The sequence below is a fragment of the Protopterus annectens genome, chromosome 16.part0 (assembly GCF_019279795.1).
Source record: "Protopterus annectens isolate FY-2018-M chromosome 16.part0, PAN1.0, whole genome shotgun sequence".
Classification (NCBI taxonomy): Eukaryota; Metazoa; Chordata; order Ceratodontiformes; family Protopteridae; genus Protopterus; species Protopterus annectens.
In genome coordinates, this window is record NC_056750.1 from 245,957,859 (window position 1) to 245,976,506 (window position 18,648).

At 42.1% G+C, this 18,648-nt stretch overlaps 1 protein-coding gene across 2 annotated transcripts in view; it reads right to left on the reverse strand.

Moving 5' to 3' along the window:
- Window positions 1-18,648, reverse strand: part of RNF31 (ring finger protein 31) — a 1,258,066-nt gene that overhangs the window by 1,222,428 nt on the left and 16,990 nt on the right. For both annotated transcript variants that reach the window (XM_044058825.1, XM_044058826.1), the window contains exon 2: window positions 6,268-6,518. In XM_044058825.1, coding sequence (XP_043914760.1) covers window positions 6,268-6,468 — 201 coding nt within the window. In that variant the 5' untranslated portion in view covers window positions 6,469-6,518. The remainder of the gene's footprint in view (window positions 1-6,267; window positions 6,519-18,648) is intronic.

The window sequence follows — 18,648 nt, forward strand, 5'->3', positions numbered from 1 at the left end:
GCAGAGGCATGAATCTTAATTGATGAAAAAGAAAGACCTTTGGTTCAGCATCTCAGTTAGGCATTGTAAAATCTGAGGGATATTTGGTGCATACGTGTCAATGCCTTGTTCCTGGTTCCAAGCACAGAATCTCTTCCATTTTTCTGCATAAGATTTTCTGGTACTGGGCCTCCTGGCCTCCAAGATAACATCCATAGCAGCTTTTGAAAGAGGAGTGTTCTGAATGGCTACATTATCCGCCATGCTGCCACATTTAAGGTCTTGAGTTGGCGGTGCAGGATCTGATTGTTTTGTTGGGTCAGTAAGTGAGAAGTCTGAGGCAATATCCATGCTGGACCTTGAGACAAGCTCTTTAGGATTGGGTACCAGTGCTGGCGTGGCCAGTCTGGTGCAATCAGTATCATTTATTGGCTCCTCTTGTCTGACCATTAGGAGTACCCTGGGAAGGAGAGGCAGTGGAGGAAAGGCATATACTGTTAGATTTTTCCACCTGAAGGATAGGGCGTCCACTCTCCATGCTTGTTTGTGATAAATCCTTGTGCAAAATCTCTGCAATTGACAGTTGTGAAAGGAGACAAATAGATCTATGTCTGGGCATCCCCATTTCCTTGTTATCATGCTGAAGACTTGTGGATCCAGTTTCCACTCATGGGGATCCATGAGGTTTTTGCTTAGTTCGTCTGCCAGAGTATTTGTTTTTCCTAGCAGGAATTGTGCTTGCAGGTGAACTTGATAAGTCAATGCTGTGTCTCATAAGGTCATTGCTTGTCTGCAGAGGGGGTAGGAATGTGTACCTCCCTGCTTGTTTATGTACCACATGACCGTAGTATTGTCTGTCTTTATCAGTAGCTGTCCTGGATGAAGTAGGTCCTTGAAAGCTGTCAGGGCGTTCTGAACAGCCAGCATCTCTTTTTGATTGACGTGAAGATGCATCTGGCTTGCAGGCCATGTGCCCTGAATACATTTTCCTGCCATATGGGCCCCCCAGGCATAATCTGATGCATCCGTTGTCAGTGTCTGTCTGGCTGTGGGTAAACTGAATGGCAGACCCTTGTTGTGGTGACAGGCCTCTGCCCACCATCGAAACTCCTGTTGCAGGCAGGGTAGGAGTGTAATTACTGTCTCCAGGCTGTGGCAATGCTGAGTCCAAACACTTTTTAGATATCATTGTAGCTTCCTCATATGCAGTCTGGCATATGGAATTAGTTAGAATGCAGGATGCCATGGAACCCAAAGCCTGCAGGATTTTCCTTGCAGATAACTGGGTCTTTGTTGCCAATTTTTTGAAGTAAGAAGTCAGTTGTTTTTGTTTGTCTGGTGTGAGATAAGCCATCTGGGCAGTTGTATTTAAGCTTGCACCCAGGAATATTATCTCTTGAGAGGGCACTAATTTTGATTTCTTTTCGTTTACTGTGTACCCTAGGCCAATTAGTAATCTTTTTACAAATGCCAGATGCTTTAGAAGAATGTCTTTGTTCTCTGCTTGAATAAGGCAATGTCCAAGTATGGATATATTTGAATTCCTCTTTGTCTGCAAAATGCAATTACTGGTGCCAGGCATTTTGTGAAGACCCTGGGCGCAGTAGATAAGCCAAAGGGCAGTGCAGAGAATTGGTAGTGCATTGAGCCAGCTATGAATCTGAGGTATCTTCTGCAAGACTGTCTGATTGGGACATGCAGGTATGTCTCTTTTAGGTCCAAAGTTACGAGCCAAGCCTTCTTGCCCAGCATAGGCAGTAGCTGCTGTAGAGTCAACATCCTGAATTCTGGAACTTCCAGAAACGTATTTAGTATAGACAGGTCCAGTATTGGTATCCAGGTTTTGTCCTTTCTGGGTACTAGGAAAAGTCTGGAGTAAAATCCTTGTCCCTGCTCTTGTTGTGGTACTTGTTGAATGGCCCTCATGTCCATGAGGGCTGTAATTTGCTTTTGTGCCTCTGCCCATTGACTGTGTGGCAGGTCTGGCATACCTTTTGACCTTGGTAGGGTGTGAAAATGGAACCTGTAGCCTTGGGACACTATGTTCAAGACCCATTTGTCTTGGGTAACGATTTGCCAATTTGATGAAAAAAGTGCTAGTTTTCCCCCTAAGGGGGTTGCCAAAAGAAAAATGCTTGGATCTGGCAAAGGAAAGTCATTGGGACTGTTTCCTTTAAGGTTGTGATTTGTCTTCTCTATTTTTGGAGGTAGGAGCACCCCACTGTTTAGGCCTGTATGAGCCTTGGGGCTGAGATCTGCCTCTGGGATGTGCCTGTATCTGCCTCTTTGTGGTCTGCCTGACACTGGAAAGGACCAATTTTTAGAAGACCAGTTCCTCCTAAATCTGGGTGGCTGTACCTGTAAGAAATCCTTAACTGTCTGCAAGGATTTTGCTTTATCCTCCATTTTTTTCAGCACTTCTTCTGCTTTAGTACCAAACTAAGTATCATGCTGTAATGGGGCATCTAATAATTTAGCTTTAACATGATCAGGCAGATTATGCTCATTTAACCAAGCATGCCTTCTAATAACAGAACCTGTAACAGCGACCCTGCAAGAGGCCTCCAGTGAATCATAACCACATTGCAAAATATGCTTTCCCACTTGTTCAGCTGCATGCAATAAATCCTGCATTTCCTTGTTCTCTGAACATTCAGTATTTGTCAACAATTTCTGTTTAAGCAGTGACATTAAATATTGCTGATATTTAAGAATATGAAACTGACAATTTAAAGCCCTTACAGCCAAGGTAGCAGAAGTACAAACTTTTTTTCCCCCATCTGTCCAGAGCCCTAGAATCCCTATCAGAGGGGACAGGGTTTTTTGCAATGGAAGCTTTGACCCCTTTGGGACCTTGGGATATAGTTTCTGGGTCAGCAGTGGGGTTTTTATATAGGAATTTATGAGAATCCGGGACCCTGTAGTATCTGTCTGGCTTTGCAGGTGCAGGGGGTAAAGAGTCAGGGGAAAGGCCGGACTCTGAAAATACATCTATAATGTCTAGAACAGGTAGAATAGCAAGGGATCTGTGCTGAGGAAGTAGCAGAAAGTCTCTGAGCCTTTTCTTAGATTCAGAATAATCTTGGCTCTCCCAGTGGAAATGCTCCCTCATGGTATGCAGGGTTTCCCCAAAAGAATAATCCTCAGGAGGAGAGGCTGAAGGAATGGATTCTTCAGCATCAGAGTCCTCATAGGGAAGCATGGAATAATCCTGTTCAGAAGAGGAATCAGAGGAAATAGAAACCTGATCAGAAGAATCATATTCTGTCTCTTGCCTAGGGCTTTTATCAGGAGGGAGATGGGAACCCCTGATCAAAGTAATTAGGTGGTCTGGCATTTTAAGCATCTGTTTTTAGGCATGGAAGTCTGAGTAGGAGAATGCTGCACTTGTTTCTTTGTCTTTAGAGCTGCTTTAGTCTTTGTCTTTGAAGCTGAAGATGGCTTAACATATAGTTGTGCAGGTCTGAAGACACCCTCAGAAGCCGATGCCTGCTCAGCGGCTCCAGACCTATCTGAGGGAATGATTTCCGAGTGTCCAATACCCTGAGTATCCAGAGGCCCATTCGGCTCCACGTGGGAGTCGGAAGCGGCCTGTGGCTCTGAGGTAGTGGGCACCAAGGGCTGCGAAAGTGCCTCACTGAGAACCGGCGAACTGGCGACTGGCCTAATGGAGGCCTCGTCGTCGGTTTTGGACCTCGGATGCCTATCCTTTTCCTTGTCCTTGCGTTTTTTGTAAACTCCGGTCGTCGGCTGTTCCGACGGCATTATATAATTAAATCTGCGGCCAAAGTAATGAAATGCAAAATTGAACCAACGCTTAATAGTGAGTTGGTTAAATCTAGCACAAAACCGACAGCTAGCAACATTGTGATCAGGGCCTAGGCAAGGAATACAGTAAGAGGGAAAATCCTTATGAGGTATTTGCTTCCCACAAGAAATACAATTGTTAACCTTTTCTGACATCGGTCTGGAGCAAGAAAAAAGTTTCCCCAATGAGGTACTTAGCTTTAATGAAGACTTCGATTCTGAAATTCGGATTTCTCAGGAGTCGGCCAACCGGCACTTGCAAACTGCTTTTGCTTTGGGCACCGCTTGGCAAGAAAGACTGAAGAAAATGGCATCAGCTGCATCTTTATACCCCTGGCGCACTGACGTCAGGGAAGAGGTGACAGCAACCAACACCGGACCTAGACTTTGGAATTCTGGCCGACTGCGGGTAGCTTGCCAGCTGCAACAGTGAAACACGATGAACATATATTATATATATGGGTCCCCTTCACATGATCGACTTTTCACAAAGTCAAAATTCATATGGCCGAGACCATATGATCGACTTTTGAAAAGCCGACCATGGGGAACCGCTATCTCCATACAGTGTGGAATGGGAAAATTTTTATCTTCCGCACTGTAGTGCGATCTCTGACTTGGTATATTTAAGTTACAGGGGTGTGCTGGCGCATAGCCGCCCTGCTAACAGTTTTGTTAAGTGTCCGTTGTGTTTTTTGTGTTTACTTTATACAAGGTTGGCTTTCCGAAAGTCGATCATATGGTCTCAGCCATATGAAAGTCAACTTTGTGAAAGGTCGACCATGTAAAAGTAGACCTATATATACATATATATATATATATATATATATATATATATATATATATATATATATATATATATAAATAATACAGCACTTGGTATTATCGCAACCAGATTTTCGAGGTTTCAAAACTTGCATGCTGGAATGAAATCTAGTGCGGGAAACAACGTAACGTGTTACACGATGTCCTTACTAATGAAAAATAAGTTTGGCTTACATTCAGGAAGAGAAACAAATGTGCAATTCTTCCTGTTTTGCTTGGATTACACACGCATGCTTTAATTGTCAGGGCTGCTGTGTTACTGATGAAAGGAATAGTTTCACTGTAAGGAAGGAATGCTGAGAACACACAGACATGGAAATTCTTTCAGTAAACTACTTACTTTGCAAACAGACTTGAAAGGAAACTTTTGTAAGACAAATTTGTAGCAAGTAATACCTTGCAAAAATGAAGGCGGATGATGTTGACAGGTGATTCTGGGGTAATTTTTGAACAGAGAAGTTGGCAGCAGTAGGATGGTTCTGTGATGTTGATGGTGGCATCCTCGGACAAACTGAGACTGTACTTCACATATTTTCAGCCCTAACACTTTCGAGAAACACTGGATTGGTACCTCGCTGGTCTTGTCTTTTTATTTGGGGGAAGTTCTGATAAATTGTAGTCAGTACTGCTTTAAAGTAGGCTTTTAGCTAGGCAAGGTGTGTTTCACATGACATGCTGCCGGTTAACTGTATACATAAAAAGCATCAATAAGTTTTTCATTTTTATGGATAACCCTGCATAAAAGACCCTTCATTGTGAAAGAAACCACATTGTATGACATTTGTAAAACATTAATGGTCAGATTTCAAAATCAGGAAGCAACCAGTACTACCGCGAAAATCTGGTTGCGATAATACACAAGTACCCTATATATACGGGTCTGCTTCATTTCATGGAAAGCTCATTTCACTGAAAGTGAAATCAGTTGGACCACTTCACTGAAAGCTCACTTCACTTAAAACTCATCTGACTGAAATTTATTTTGTTTAAAGTTATATATGGCCTTTTCCCCACTGCAGTGCAATCCTGGAGTTAGTATATATAGTAAGGGGGGTGTGGGGGACAAAGCCCCCCACATACTTTGGTTATATACTGTCTTCTGGAGACAGCTATTCATTGAACTTGTAAGTATCCATATGTATAGTTTAAAACATTTATAATATGTGGGGAGCTACGCCCTCACACCCCCTTACTATATATACTAACTCCGGGATCGCACTACAGTGGGGAAAAGGCCATATATAACTTTCAGTGAAATGAGTTTCAGTCAGATGAGTTTTCAGTGAAGTGGTCCCACTGATTTGACTTTGAGTGAAATGAGCTTTCCATGAAATGAAGTAGCCCCATATATAGATATCTATACACACACACACACGTGTATATATTAATATATATATATATATATATTTTTTTTTTTTTTTTTTTTTTTTTGCAGGCAGATATAGTGTACAGGGTTTGATTCTAAATTCTGGTTATTGGATAGTCTTGTAAACATCTGCAGAACTACGAACTTAAATTTAGCAAGTTGTAGATATAATACAACCTGAAAAAGCATTGTTTCTACGTGCAACATATAAAAATTTGCTCAGTTGAGTACACAAAGTATGTCTGCTTATACCCTTTCACAGCACACAACTCAGTTTCACACGTGCTTACCATCTGAACATTGTTACTGGTGATGTTCATTCTGAGAATATTAACAACATCGACCACCTGGTATTTCTGTTCAAAGGACAAGTCCACTTCCACAATGGCCTGAACAGCATCTCGATAAGCCTCTGCTGGTTGGTGCATCAGAGCTACAATCGCCTGCTTACGCAGTGCTGCTAAGCGCAGTTTACTGACTTCTTCAGGCATTTTCACAATTAATGGAGAATATCAGCCTAATGGGAAAGGATGGATTCAGCCTGAAATGAGAAGGCAGCATGGTTAAAGAAGCTTTTACACTACTAAGAAATCAATAATATCTTCAGTTTTTATGTTCTGATTTTCACCTAGTAAACCAATAAAACTAGTACGGTGTCCTACCCCAAAGACTTTACTAGAGCTCATCAATCTACCAGCACTGGAATGTTCCTATGGTTCAAGGTACACACTGCCATACACAATCTCCACAAATATCTTTTCAACCACAGGGCAGATTCACTGTGTCCTTCCCCCAAAGTCAACTCCAGAACTAGATGACCCTAAAGGTACTAGGCAGATCCTTCTGGATAGTGTACATCTCTTCCAAGTGTTGGCAGAAAGCTGGAATGCATGAAGAAAGTAACACTAGAGAATCTGCATCCTCACTGGCACAACCATGAGAAATGGACTTTACTGCTAGGGCACTACACTTTTGTTTTTTGTCCGAAGCAGCTTGACCCTCTATTCCACCCCACCGCAATACCCTTATTGGTCAGTTTGCTCCTCCGGTTCTACACATTGTAATACTTATACTATGTGCTGGTCCCTGTTTTCTGAAAGAGAGTTGGGAATTAGCTTTATGATAGTAAAACAACTACCTAGATGCAAGGCTGAAGAAAGAGGAGGTGGTCACCATCCATAGCTAATGAGAAGTTTTCATTTAAATTCTTACTCCAGGGACTGATCCTCTCTGACAAAGGTGTACATGCACATACACATTACCCCAGGGCACTACTGCATACTCACTGTCGTGTGCCTTCTTCAAAACAGATTCTGCTGACACATCTGCTCCACATGCTACCCTTAGGAATACCATAAGAGGATGCTCCTGTAATGGAAACACATCTCTGCACCCTTAACAAGAGAAAGGAGAGATGTACACGATATATATAATTTGCCCCCAGACAGTTTTTCACACGCTAGATTAACTTCATGAATCCCAGTCATTTACATTACAGCCAAGGTTACACCCTTTGTATCAACAAAAATGGTGAGATGATGTGCCATACTGCAACTGCAGCACCTCACTCACTCTGAAAATGAGGCACACCGCTATCACATCACCTTAATTACTTCCAAGGTAGTTCAAAATACTACTACAGTACCCCATGCCTTGCAATGTTAGATAAACAGTCAGCTTTTCTCTCAATGAGGACTGCTCCCATCACAACACCCACTACCAATCCCAAAGTGAGAGTTGCTGCCATCACAGCACCCCATCACTCCCAGTGCGAGTTGCATGCACTGCCATCACGGTAGCTCTATCAGTGTCAGCGTGATATACACTACCATTACGGCAGCCCTATCTGTGTCAGCATGTATGAGATGCACTACCATCAGCTTCCAGTATCCAGTCCTCTACATCCCTTACTTTACTCACTCTATGCTGGGAACTGCCACAGCATCCAGTATCCATTCTTCTACATCCCTTACTGAAACAATCCTGCGCACTGACATACCATCAAATATCCAGTCCTCTACATCCCTTACTTGCCTTACTCTATCCTGTGCACTGCCACAGCATCCACTATCCAGTCCTCTACATCCCTTACTTGCCTTACTCTATCCTGTGCACTGCTACAGCATCCAGTGTCCAGTCCTCTACATCCCTTACTTGCCTTACCCTATCCTGTGCACTGCCACAGCATCCAGTGTCCAGTCCTCTACATCCCTTACTTGCCTTACCCAATCCTGTGCACTGCCACAGCAACCAGTGTCCAGTCCTCTACATCCTTTACTTGCCTTACTCTATCCTATGTACTGCCACAGTATCCAGTCCTCTACATCCTTTACTTGCCTTACTCTATCCTATGTACTGCCACAGTATCCAGTCCTCTACATCCCTTACTTGCCTTACTCTATCCTGTGCACTGCCACAGCATTCAGTATCCAGTCCTCTGCTTCCCTTACTTGCCTTACTCTATCCTGCGCACTGCCACAGCATTCAGTATCCAGTCCTCTGCTTCCCTTACTTGCAACAATCCTGTTAACTGATAAGCAGCTGCTGATGGAAAAATGATTAAGCTAACCTTCTGTACCTACTTTCCTTACTCTGTCCTCCAATCTACTTTTGCAAAACTTGACAAAAACGGCATACAGAAACCAGACCTAATCAGATTTTATTTAAAAGTTCAAAACGAGGCATTCACCTGCCCAACCTCCAATAAAATTGGTGTAAAACTTGACATTGCTGCCTTCAACAAATCTCTCTGGCACATACAGAATGAGGGGATTCACTGCATTAACCATCCTTTCACTTTGAACTACACTGGTAAGCAGATTCTCAGCCCATTCATCTGTTCCTGAGCAATCAGCATTTAAACCTTGGTAAGTATGGTAATGATATAAACTGCATTACCTAAATGCCTGGAGAATACGAAAATGACAACATTAGGTAATACACTATACCCTATATAAAACAAAATAAGATGGCACTATAAGTGTTTCACATACCAAATTAAAGGAACCCTTCGTATACACTTACCCTCCCTTTGTGGCACCTCTCAGTGACTGTCACAGTTAGTTCCTCCTAAATAATACATATTAAAGCAACACATTACTATCCTACTAAAATCATCATCATCAACAGCAGCAGCAGCACCCCCTTTTTCCCATTTTTTTTCTACATGGGGTCAGGGCAGCATGTTAACTGTCACAATCTCTCTCAATTTGATGCACTCATACCTGACTGTTGCAGACCTTCTCTCACATAATCCATCCATCTGTTTGTTGGACATCCTTGTTTCTTCTTACCTTCTTCCTGTCTATCCCAAATCTTCTTCGCCAGATTGTCTTCTGCTTTTCTGCACATGTCTCTGAACCACCACAATCTATTCTCATTGATCTTTTCTGCAATTAGAGCTACTCTGACTTCTGCTCTTATGTCATTTCATTTGTCCTACAGTGTGCATCCTACCACCCTTCTCAGGCACTTCATTTCCATCACCTCTAGCTTCCTCATCTGTTCTGTCTTTACTGCCCAGGTTTCTGTACCATACAGTAGTACTGGTTGCACTATTGTCTTGTACACCTTACTTGTCAACTTCTTTGGCATTCCTCTATCATACACTACACCTGACACTCAATGCCAGCTGGCTGCAGCCCTCTAATTCTAGCTTTAACCTCTTCATTCAGACTTCCCTTCTCCTTAACCATCCCTCCCAGATACTTGAAGCCATTTACTGTTCCACCATCTTCCCTTCTTTCTCAGTTCTCAGCTTCTTCTGATTTCCCCAATTTGCTGCCATTACCACTGCCTTATCTGTACTTATTCTCATCCCATGTGCTTTAGTTTATCATTCCATTCCCCTATCCTTTGCTAAAGTTCTTGTTCAGAGTCTGCCTGTAATGCCACACTTGTCTGCATACAGCAACTTTGTTGATCCAACACCTCCAACCTGTTTGCTAATGTAGTCCATCACCAGTATGAACATCAGTGGGCTCTGAGCTGAACCCTGGTGCATACCCATACCCACTGGGAACCCCTCTGTGAGGCCAAACACTGTTTATACTTGAGTCACTGGGTCCTTGTACACAGCCTGCACTAATTCTACCAGTATTTATGGGACTTCAAACCACCGCAGTACTAACTGAATCAGATTTCTCGGGACCTTGTCAACCTAAGAATGCCCAGTTGGACTCTTTCCTCATTTTCTTCTCAACCATCTGTCTCACTGCAAGCACTGGGTCAGTTGTGCAGCATCCTGATCTGAAACTGAACTGCTCATCTCCCATCTTGCATTCTACTAATCTGCGTATCCGTTTATCAATCACCCTTTCCAGAACTTTCATGCAATGTGACAGGAGTTTTGTGCCTCTGTACTACCCACTGTAGTGGATATCCCCTTTGTTCTTGTACACTGGCATGAGTTTGCTTATTCTCCAGTCACATGGGATATGCCTCTCTCTCCAAAGTGCTACAAATACCCTCAGGAGCCATTTCTCCCCTATCTCACGCAGCATCTTTATCATATCTGCTATGACCTCATCTGAGCCTGCTGCTTTCCCTGACTTCATTTTCCTTAGTGCTGTTCTTACTTCTTCTATTGTGGGCTCCTCCTCTTCTCTCATCCTAGGCTATTTTTGGGGCAGTACAACTTTTGTGGGGGTTTCTTCATTCAGACGTTGCTGGAAATACTCCTTCCATCTGCCTTTGATGTCCTGTGGACTGGTGAGCATATTGTTGCTAGCATCCTTTATGAAGGGTGTCTGACTATCTTCTTTATCTTTCTGCCTTTGCCTTGCAAACTGATACAGTTTCTTTGTGCCACATACCGAGTCACTTTCCAGAAGCTGGTAGAATGCCTCTGATGCCCTATTACTTGCTATTGCAACTCTTTTCTTAGCTTCTTTGTTAGCCAACCAGTATTCCTTCCTAGCCTGTTCGATCCTTTCTATCTCACACTCTTTCCTGCATTCCTTCTTTCTTTTGATGACTTCCTGGGCTACTGCATTCCACAATCAGCTTTCCTTATGTACCTTATTTCCATACCTGGCTTGGCCACATACCAGTTCTGTAGTCTTCACACATGCTGTTTTGAGGCACTGCCATTCTTTTTCAACTCCATCTATTTCCTTCTTTTTTGGGGGTGCTAGAGCCCTGAGTAATTCATTGGACTGTTGTACTTTCTCTCCAGTCAGCATCCAGGCCTTCAGCCTGGTCTCTGCTGACCTTAGAGCCTTCTCTGACCACTGCTTGCAGCTGACTGTGACAACCAATTGTTTATGCTGTGGTACTACTGTTTCACTGGGGATGACTTCGCAATCGGTGATTCTACACCAGTGCCCTTTCCTTACTTGGAGGAAGTCTACCAGAGTTGCATGTTGACCATTCTTATGTGTGATCTTGTGACTGTCTCTCTTTCTGAACCATGTGTTGGCGATCATCAAGCCATTTGCCAGACAGAAGTCTACAATGGCCTCTCCTTCTTTATTCCTGTTGCCCCACCCATGTTCTGTCTGTCCCGATATGTGCATTCAAGTCACCCATTATCAACCCTGTTCTGTCTGTCCCGATATGTGCATTCAAGTCACCCATTATCAACATCAATTGAAGTTGTCCTGCTTTATCTAGTAGGTCCTGCAACTGCTGTCTGAATGCATTCATTTCCTCACTATCACAACCCTGGTGTGGGGCACAGACTGAGATTATGAATACTGCTCTATCATCATTGCACTGGAGCCTGATTGCCATGAGTCTGTCACGAATTCTGATGATATCCCTCAATGCCTTCTGAAGTCACTGTCTCACCACAATTCCCACACCAATTCTAGCCTGTCCTCATGAGTAGTAGACTCTGGATCCTAAGCCAAGTGTCTTCACTACACTGCCCTTCCGTCTTGTCTCTTGGATACACAGGCTATCCAACCTCCTCCATATCATCATGTTATCCACTTCCAAGTTGCATCCTGTCAGTGAACCTATATTAAGTGTAGCAATTCTCAGTTAACGTTTGGCAGGTTGATTGGTTTTACATCCAGCTTTTGCTCAACAGAGCTAATCCAGGTAACCCCGGCTGGATAACTGGACACCAGTCGGCCAGTAACTTATTGACCCAGGACTGCTGGGCTTTATGGAAAGCACACTCTGGTCAACAGGGGCACATACACCCCCCCACCACCATTAGCATGGGTCCCTGGATGGGTCATAGTAGGCTAGGTCTTCAACCCACGTATCACCTTACAATGCAACAAACACCTATAAAGATTTACTCTATATTCATTAATACCTACAAATGAACACAAATGCAACCAGAACAGTAATGATCCAAAGAGACGAAGACAGAATAGCCATCATAAAATACAGCAGAGTTTGTCAAGTAATTCTGTGTAGCTTAAGTTTCCTTTCCTAAACTCTGAAGGCCTATGCACTCTAACACCCCATTCAAAGCACTGCATAACCAAACCTCCTTCTCTGTGAATTAATATCTACTGATAGTGAGACTTCCTTCTCTGTGAATTAATATCTACTGATAGTGAGACCAGCTATGTTATATGGGTTGGAGACAGTGGCATTGACAAAAAGGCAGGAGTTAGAGCTGGATGTGGCAGAGTTAAAGATGCTAAGATTTGCACTGGGTGTGACAAGAGTGGACAGGATTAGGAATAAGTATATTAGAGGGTCAGCCCAGGTGGGAAGATTTGGAGACAAAGCCAGAGAGAGGCAAGATTACGTTGGTTTGGACATGTGCTGAGGAGAGATGCTGAGTATATTGGGAAAATGATGCTAAGGATGAAGCTACCAGGTAACAGGAAAAGAGGAAGGCCTAAGATAAGGTTTATGGATGTGGTGAGAGCGGACATGCAGGTGGTTGGTGTGACAGAGCAAGATGCAGAGGACAGGAAGAAATGGAAACGGATGATCCGCTGTGGCGACCCCTAACGGGAACAGCTGAAAGAAGATGATGATGATGATGATAATAGTCATAAACCCTCTCCCCAAAACAAGTTGCCATTTTTCTGTCTGCTTTCAGAATCATTCCTCTTGGATTGTGTTACAGCAAATGCCCTACTCGATGACTTGATGGGGCCAAGGCTCACAGTTTATAAAATGAATCTTCACAGCATGTAAATGTGACATCACTGAATCCTTCTAATGATGCTGTCTATTTCTCTAATAGCATGGCACAGCCATGTGTACATTCCCCAGTGCTGCAAGCCCCTCCTCATACATCATGCACTACACTGGCAATCTCCTGTCATGCCCTTTCACTTAGTCTGATGCTCCTTTTCTGATATGGCCTGCATATAAGAGGACAACACTCTACATGAGGCCTGATCAACACCCTGTATAAGCAAAAGGGAATAACCTCTGTGCATCTCCAATGGTCTATTAAATATCAATGTTCCCCAACATTGTTTAGACTGTTGCCACTGTCACTCTGAAAATTCACACAAATGATTCAGCCTTACACTACATTATCTGAAAGATCCCATTCCAATCCATCCATCCATCCATCCATCCATCCATCCATCCATCCATCCATCCATCCATCCATCCATCCCACTTGCCCATCTCTTCACTTTTTAAACTGCTTCTCCTAGTGATGGGGACAGTGGCAGCAAGCTGAGCATGGCATATCAGACTTCCCTATCCCTAGCATATCATGTGAGGCCCTCAGGCATTCTCAAGCAAATTGAGAGATATCATCTTCCAAATGTGTCCTAGGTCTGTATCACAGCCTGTACCCAGTATGCCATGCCTGGGACAGCTCCCTTAGGAGGTGGTTGGAGGGGAGGTGGTTGGAAGGAACACCATCACAGGATGTCCAAATCACATCTTCCTCTCAACACAAAAAGGTGATCACTGTACATCAAGATCATCCTGAATTGTTGAGCTCCTCACTCTATAATGAATTGTGAATTCAGTTATCCAGAAAAAAAAACATTAAGTTCTACTACTTGCATCTGTGATCTCACAAACACAGCAGAGGGTGGAAACAGCCTAACTGGAAAATGAAAGCTTTGTCTTATGAATTACTCCGCACTTCACCACCACAGTCTGATAAAACCCACCCAGCTAAGTATTGCTGTTGCTGTATCCATCTGCTGGTCAGTCTCCTAATCCCTTCTATTGTCACCTGTGAGCAAAACTTGTAAGACACAAACCCTTCAAACCAAGAGATATGTTCCTCTCTCACCTGCAAAAGGCAATTTTCACACAGTATCATGACCTTTAATTTGGCGATCCTAATTTTCATCTGAGCTGTTTCACAGTCTGCCGCAAATCACTCCAATCATGCTTGAAGAAAAATCAGTAAAGGCTAAGAAGACATAATCGTCTGTAAACAAAAAGATGCCACACACATTTACAAAACTGGTATTGCCTACACTATAGCTACACCTTTTTACACTGCCCATTAAACTTACAAACAGGAGGGCAGACCCTACTCCAAATGTATTCAAGTTAAAACAGACATTACAAACACAAATCTCACTACTCAAAGACAAGGACAAAATCTTGTGGCACAGCAGCCATGAAAACCCATGTTGCTGCAACATGTCTCAAGACATTTTGATGTGTAGTCATACATTTTCTCCAAGTCTACAGGGTCTATATCATTTGAACGAATGTTCAAAATGTTGATCGCTGTCTTGTGTCTTTTGGCTTTTCCCGGTTAGGGGTCGCCACAGCAGAACTCCGGTCCGCTAATGATTGGCAGTTGATTTTTACGTACCGAGTTGCCAGCCCTGACACACAACCTTCAATGAAGGTATGCCCATTCACGCATGTCTCCACACAGAAGAAGCTCTAGCTGAGAATCGAACCGGACAGCATCTTACTGTGAGGCAACAACACTACCGCAACACCACCACCGCAGATCAAAAATGTTGATCGCTGTAAACTGCGAAAATGCCAATAATCGAATCAAGTATTGTGAATGCTGCACCCCCCCACACCCCCGCTAATTATATATACCAACTCAGAGATCACATTACAGTGAGGAAAGGGCAAATTTCCCGATCTTCACTGTACCGCGATTTCACAAAACAGACATAGATTACCGACATTTTCGCTGTTTACAATGATCGACATTTTGAACTTTCATTCAAATAATATAGACCCAGTCTACATAACACATGAAGGGCAGTACTGGCTAATGGCCCCTCCAGTACCTGTTCTAGTACAGATGGCCAATCCACTGTTCCACCCCAGATAGAATCTGCATTGCTCCTCCCAAGTCACAGGGTCAACTACTGGATGTCTCCTTTTCAGCATGCTGATGCATTAAGGGAGGCTAGGGAGTGTGAGCCATCCACAACTAGAACAGACACAGACTCTCTCTCTCTCTCTCTGTCCTGCTCACCTTTTCAAAAATGGGATCATTAGTCCAGTTTGCCAATCCCTACACTGTCCCAGTCAGCCTTCCCTGCAACACAAAAAAGGAATATTAACTATGACACCCCAATGATGACTAGTGACATTAGCACTTTCAAAACAGCTCTCATCCAGTTCTGTATCCCTGCCTCTGACCTTTTCAATTCCTGCAGTTACCTCATCTACTAAAATGGACCCAATTCCACTAACTGTTTCTGACACTGCCTTCTTAGAGGAGAACACGTCCAGTGGATTCAGGAGTCACTCACAACATTCCTTCTACCTCTCAACAATGCCCACAGTTAAAGTCAGCATTTTTCCAACCTTTTTCAAAACAGCCTTAAAAACATCCTACCTTGGCTTTCTAAGACTTCTATGGTTTTCCAAAACTTCTAGGAGGCCATTTAACAGTTTTTCCTCCATGACCTTATAAAAATGTCTCCAACAGATGGGCCTTCAATTTGGCAACTGCAGTAACATCCTGGCTTGTAAGTACTCATCCGTCAAGTCCAGATACCCATCCTTTGCTATCACTTCAAAAAGGCCTTTTTTCATTTAACCTGATGATTTCTCTTGTTGTTGATCTCTAACAGCAAATCCTAGGGTTACGGCCAAGACAAGCAGCAACCACCTTTTGGATCAACTTCTTGCTGCTGATTCAGCTACTCAGATCCTGAACTTAATGCAAGAATGAGTACACACACACACACACACACACACACACACACACACACACACACACACACACACACACACACACACACACTCCATAGCCCCAAATTCTGCATGTATTAAGTGGAAGGTCTTCTGGAAGATGAAGCTGTACTCATCCCAAACAGATACAAAGCTAAATATTCCCAGAATATCTTCACTATAGGTTTGTCTCTCCTGGATCTATCAAGCTACAGCAGAGGCCATCTGACCTAACTCACCACAGAATGATGATCAGCACGTCAAATTACCAAAGTGTCTGGAATATACAACTTGACATTGAAGCTGATCACAGATCCATGGTGCTCCTGTACCATTTACACTCACGAGGATCCTTGTCTTCAAAATGGTATTTATTATGCACAATTTATGACCAACACAGAAATCCACAAAATATCTCAACCTCTCAAGTTCAGATGAAGCAGGCTGTTCCTCTCTATCACAAACCTTTTTGTACCTCCATCACTTTAAAGTAAATGCTGAAATCTGCAAGCAGCATTACAGAATATGCACACAATGCCCATAACTTCTAATATGGTTAAATACTGTGAACAGCTGTGAATATGTGAATACAGTAAATATTAACAAGAAATAAACACAGCTTTTCTTTTTGCAAATCGCAGTCACATGAAGGTGGTCCTTTCATGTACTGCCAAAAGCTCCAGCTGAGCAGCACCCAACAGGAGCTTTGCAAATATCCTCACAACCATGCAAAGCTTCTACTGAGGGTTAACGCTCATTTCCAAAAATCTACAAAAAGTGTGACATTTTAATTTATTGTGTTCACTGCTTGCATTTAAATGAAAAAAAACTGCACAGCTCCATATATTAGCTGATTATGTACATGCAGACCCATCAGAAATGAAGGATACATTTGTCAACAAGCCTTGGGGAAAAGTCTTATCGTTGATTGATACTATACAATAATTGATCAGAAATTCTGATAATGGATTGGACATACAAAGTTAACTGTATACATTAAGATCTGTTATAGTGTCAGGCTAATGTAAATAGTGTACATAGTTATTTAAGATGTTACGTATAAATACTATGGAATTCATTCAAATGTATTTGAAAAATAAAACAATTTTTTGAGAAAAAAAAAAGAAATGAAGGATAAATATTAAGAAGCTGACAGCAGTCATAGACACACCAATAATGTGCAAAATATACCAGCACCAGGAGTCCAGAGGTTCACAAATAAATTATTGCACCTGCAGCCTGCATTCAATGACTACTGGGCTATGGTGTCAGATGCACCAGATGAGAAGACTCCAGGGATTGACATCTCAAGCGGGGAAAATATGACTCCACTAGCACACTGCCTTATGGTGGAGAAAAAGCCAAATATTCAACAGAAGCTAATCCAGACTAATAACAGGCATGAGTGAGTGTGGGAAAGTGTGAAACACAGAGTGCACATAAATACCTAATTACTGTGCTGTACACAGGGCAATCCCACTCGGAAGAGGTGCTGCAGAGTTAATTCCATAAGTATCTCCCATAGCAGGAAGCAAAGATGCAGTTCTTTTTTTTTTCTCAAAATTTTTTTTTATTTTTCAAACACATTTGAATGAATTCCATAGTATTTATACATAACAACTTGAATAACTATGCACACTATTTACATTAGCCTGACACTAAAACAGATCTTAATGTATACAGTTACTTTATAAGTATGCCCAATCCATTATCAGAGTCAATCCATTATCAGAGTGTCTGATCAATTATTATATAGTGTCAATCAATGATAAGACTTTTCCCCAAAGGTTGTTGATAAATGGCTTTGGATAAATTCTTAGTTCCTTCATTTTAATTTCCAATAATGCTGTGATCTTCAGTAGACTATAGAAGTCTTCCAAAGTTGGTACTGTGTTTGTATTCCATCTTCTTGTTGTACACTTCCTTGAAATTGCAAGTACAGTCCATACTAGATATATGTTTGACCTATTCAAATGAGGACCTCCGTTCACATTTAGTAATTTAAGAGCTTTAGTTAAATAAAATGATTCATTAAATAAAGCTTGTAGAAAGTTATTAACACCATTCCAAAATGGCTTAATTTCAACACAATCAAAGAAAATGTGGTTCCAATCTGCACTGTGTACTTGCTCACATCTCCAACATATTCCTTTTATGGAAGAACTCATTTTACTGATTCTGTCTGGGGTTAAGAATGCTCTGTGCAAGCATTTCCAATTAAAAACTTTCCAGCATTGTGTAAAGGATGTATATTTTGTCGCTAATAAGATATTTGTTTTAATATCTTCACTTAACTGTATTGAGTGTCCTTTTGTTATATATTTCCAATAGGAGGTTTTGGGTGTTGTTTTATAGTTTATCAATATCTTGTAAAATTTTGAAATACTGTTTCCCATGTCAAAGTCATTATATATGATTTCACATATGTATTTCATAAATTTAGGTATTTCTTTAAATGAGGAATTGTTATTCTACTTAAATCTTGCAAATATAACAGAATACTCTGTAAAGTTAGCCAGTCCTGTTGTGGAATTTTGTATGTTGTTTTTATTACTTCTTCCTCTTCTTTCGGGTGCTCCCGCTAGGGGTCGCCACAGCAGATCAACTGTTTCCATTTCTTC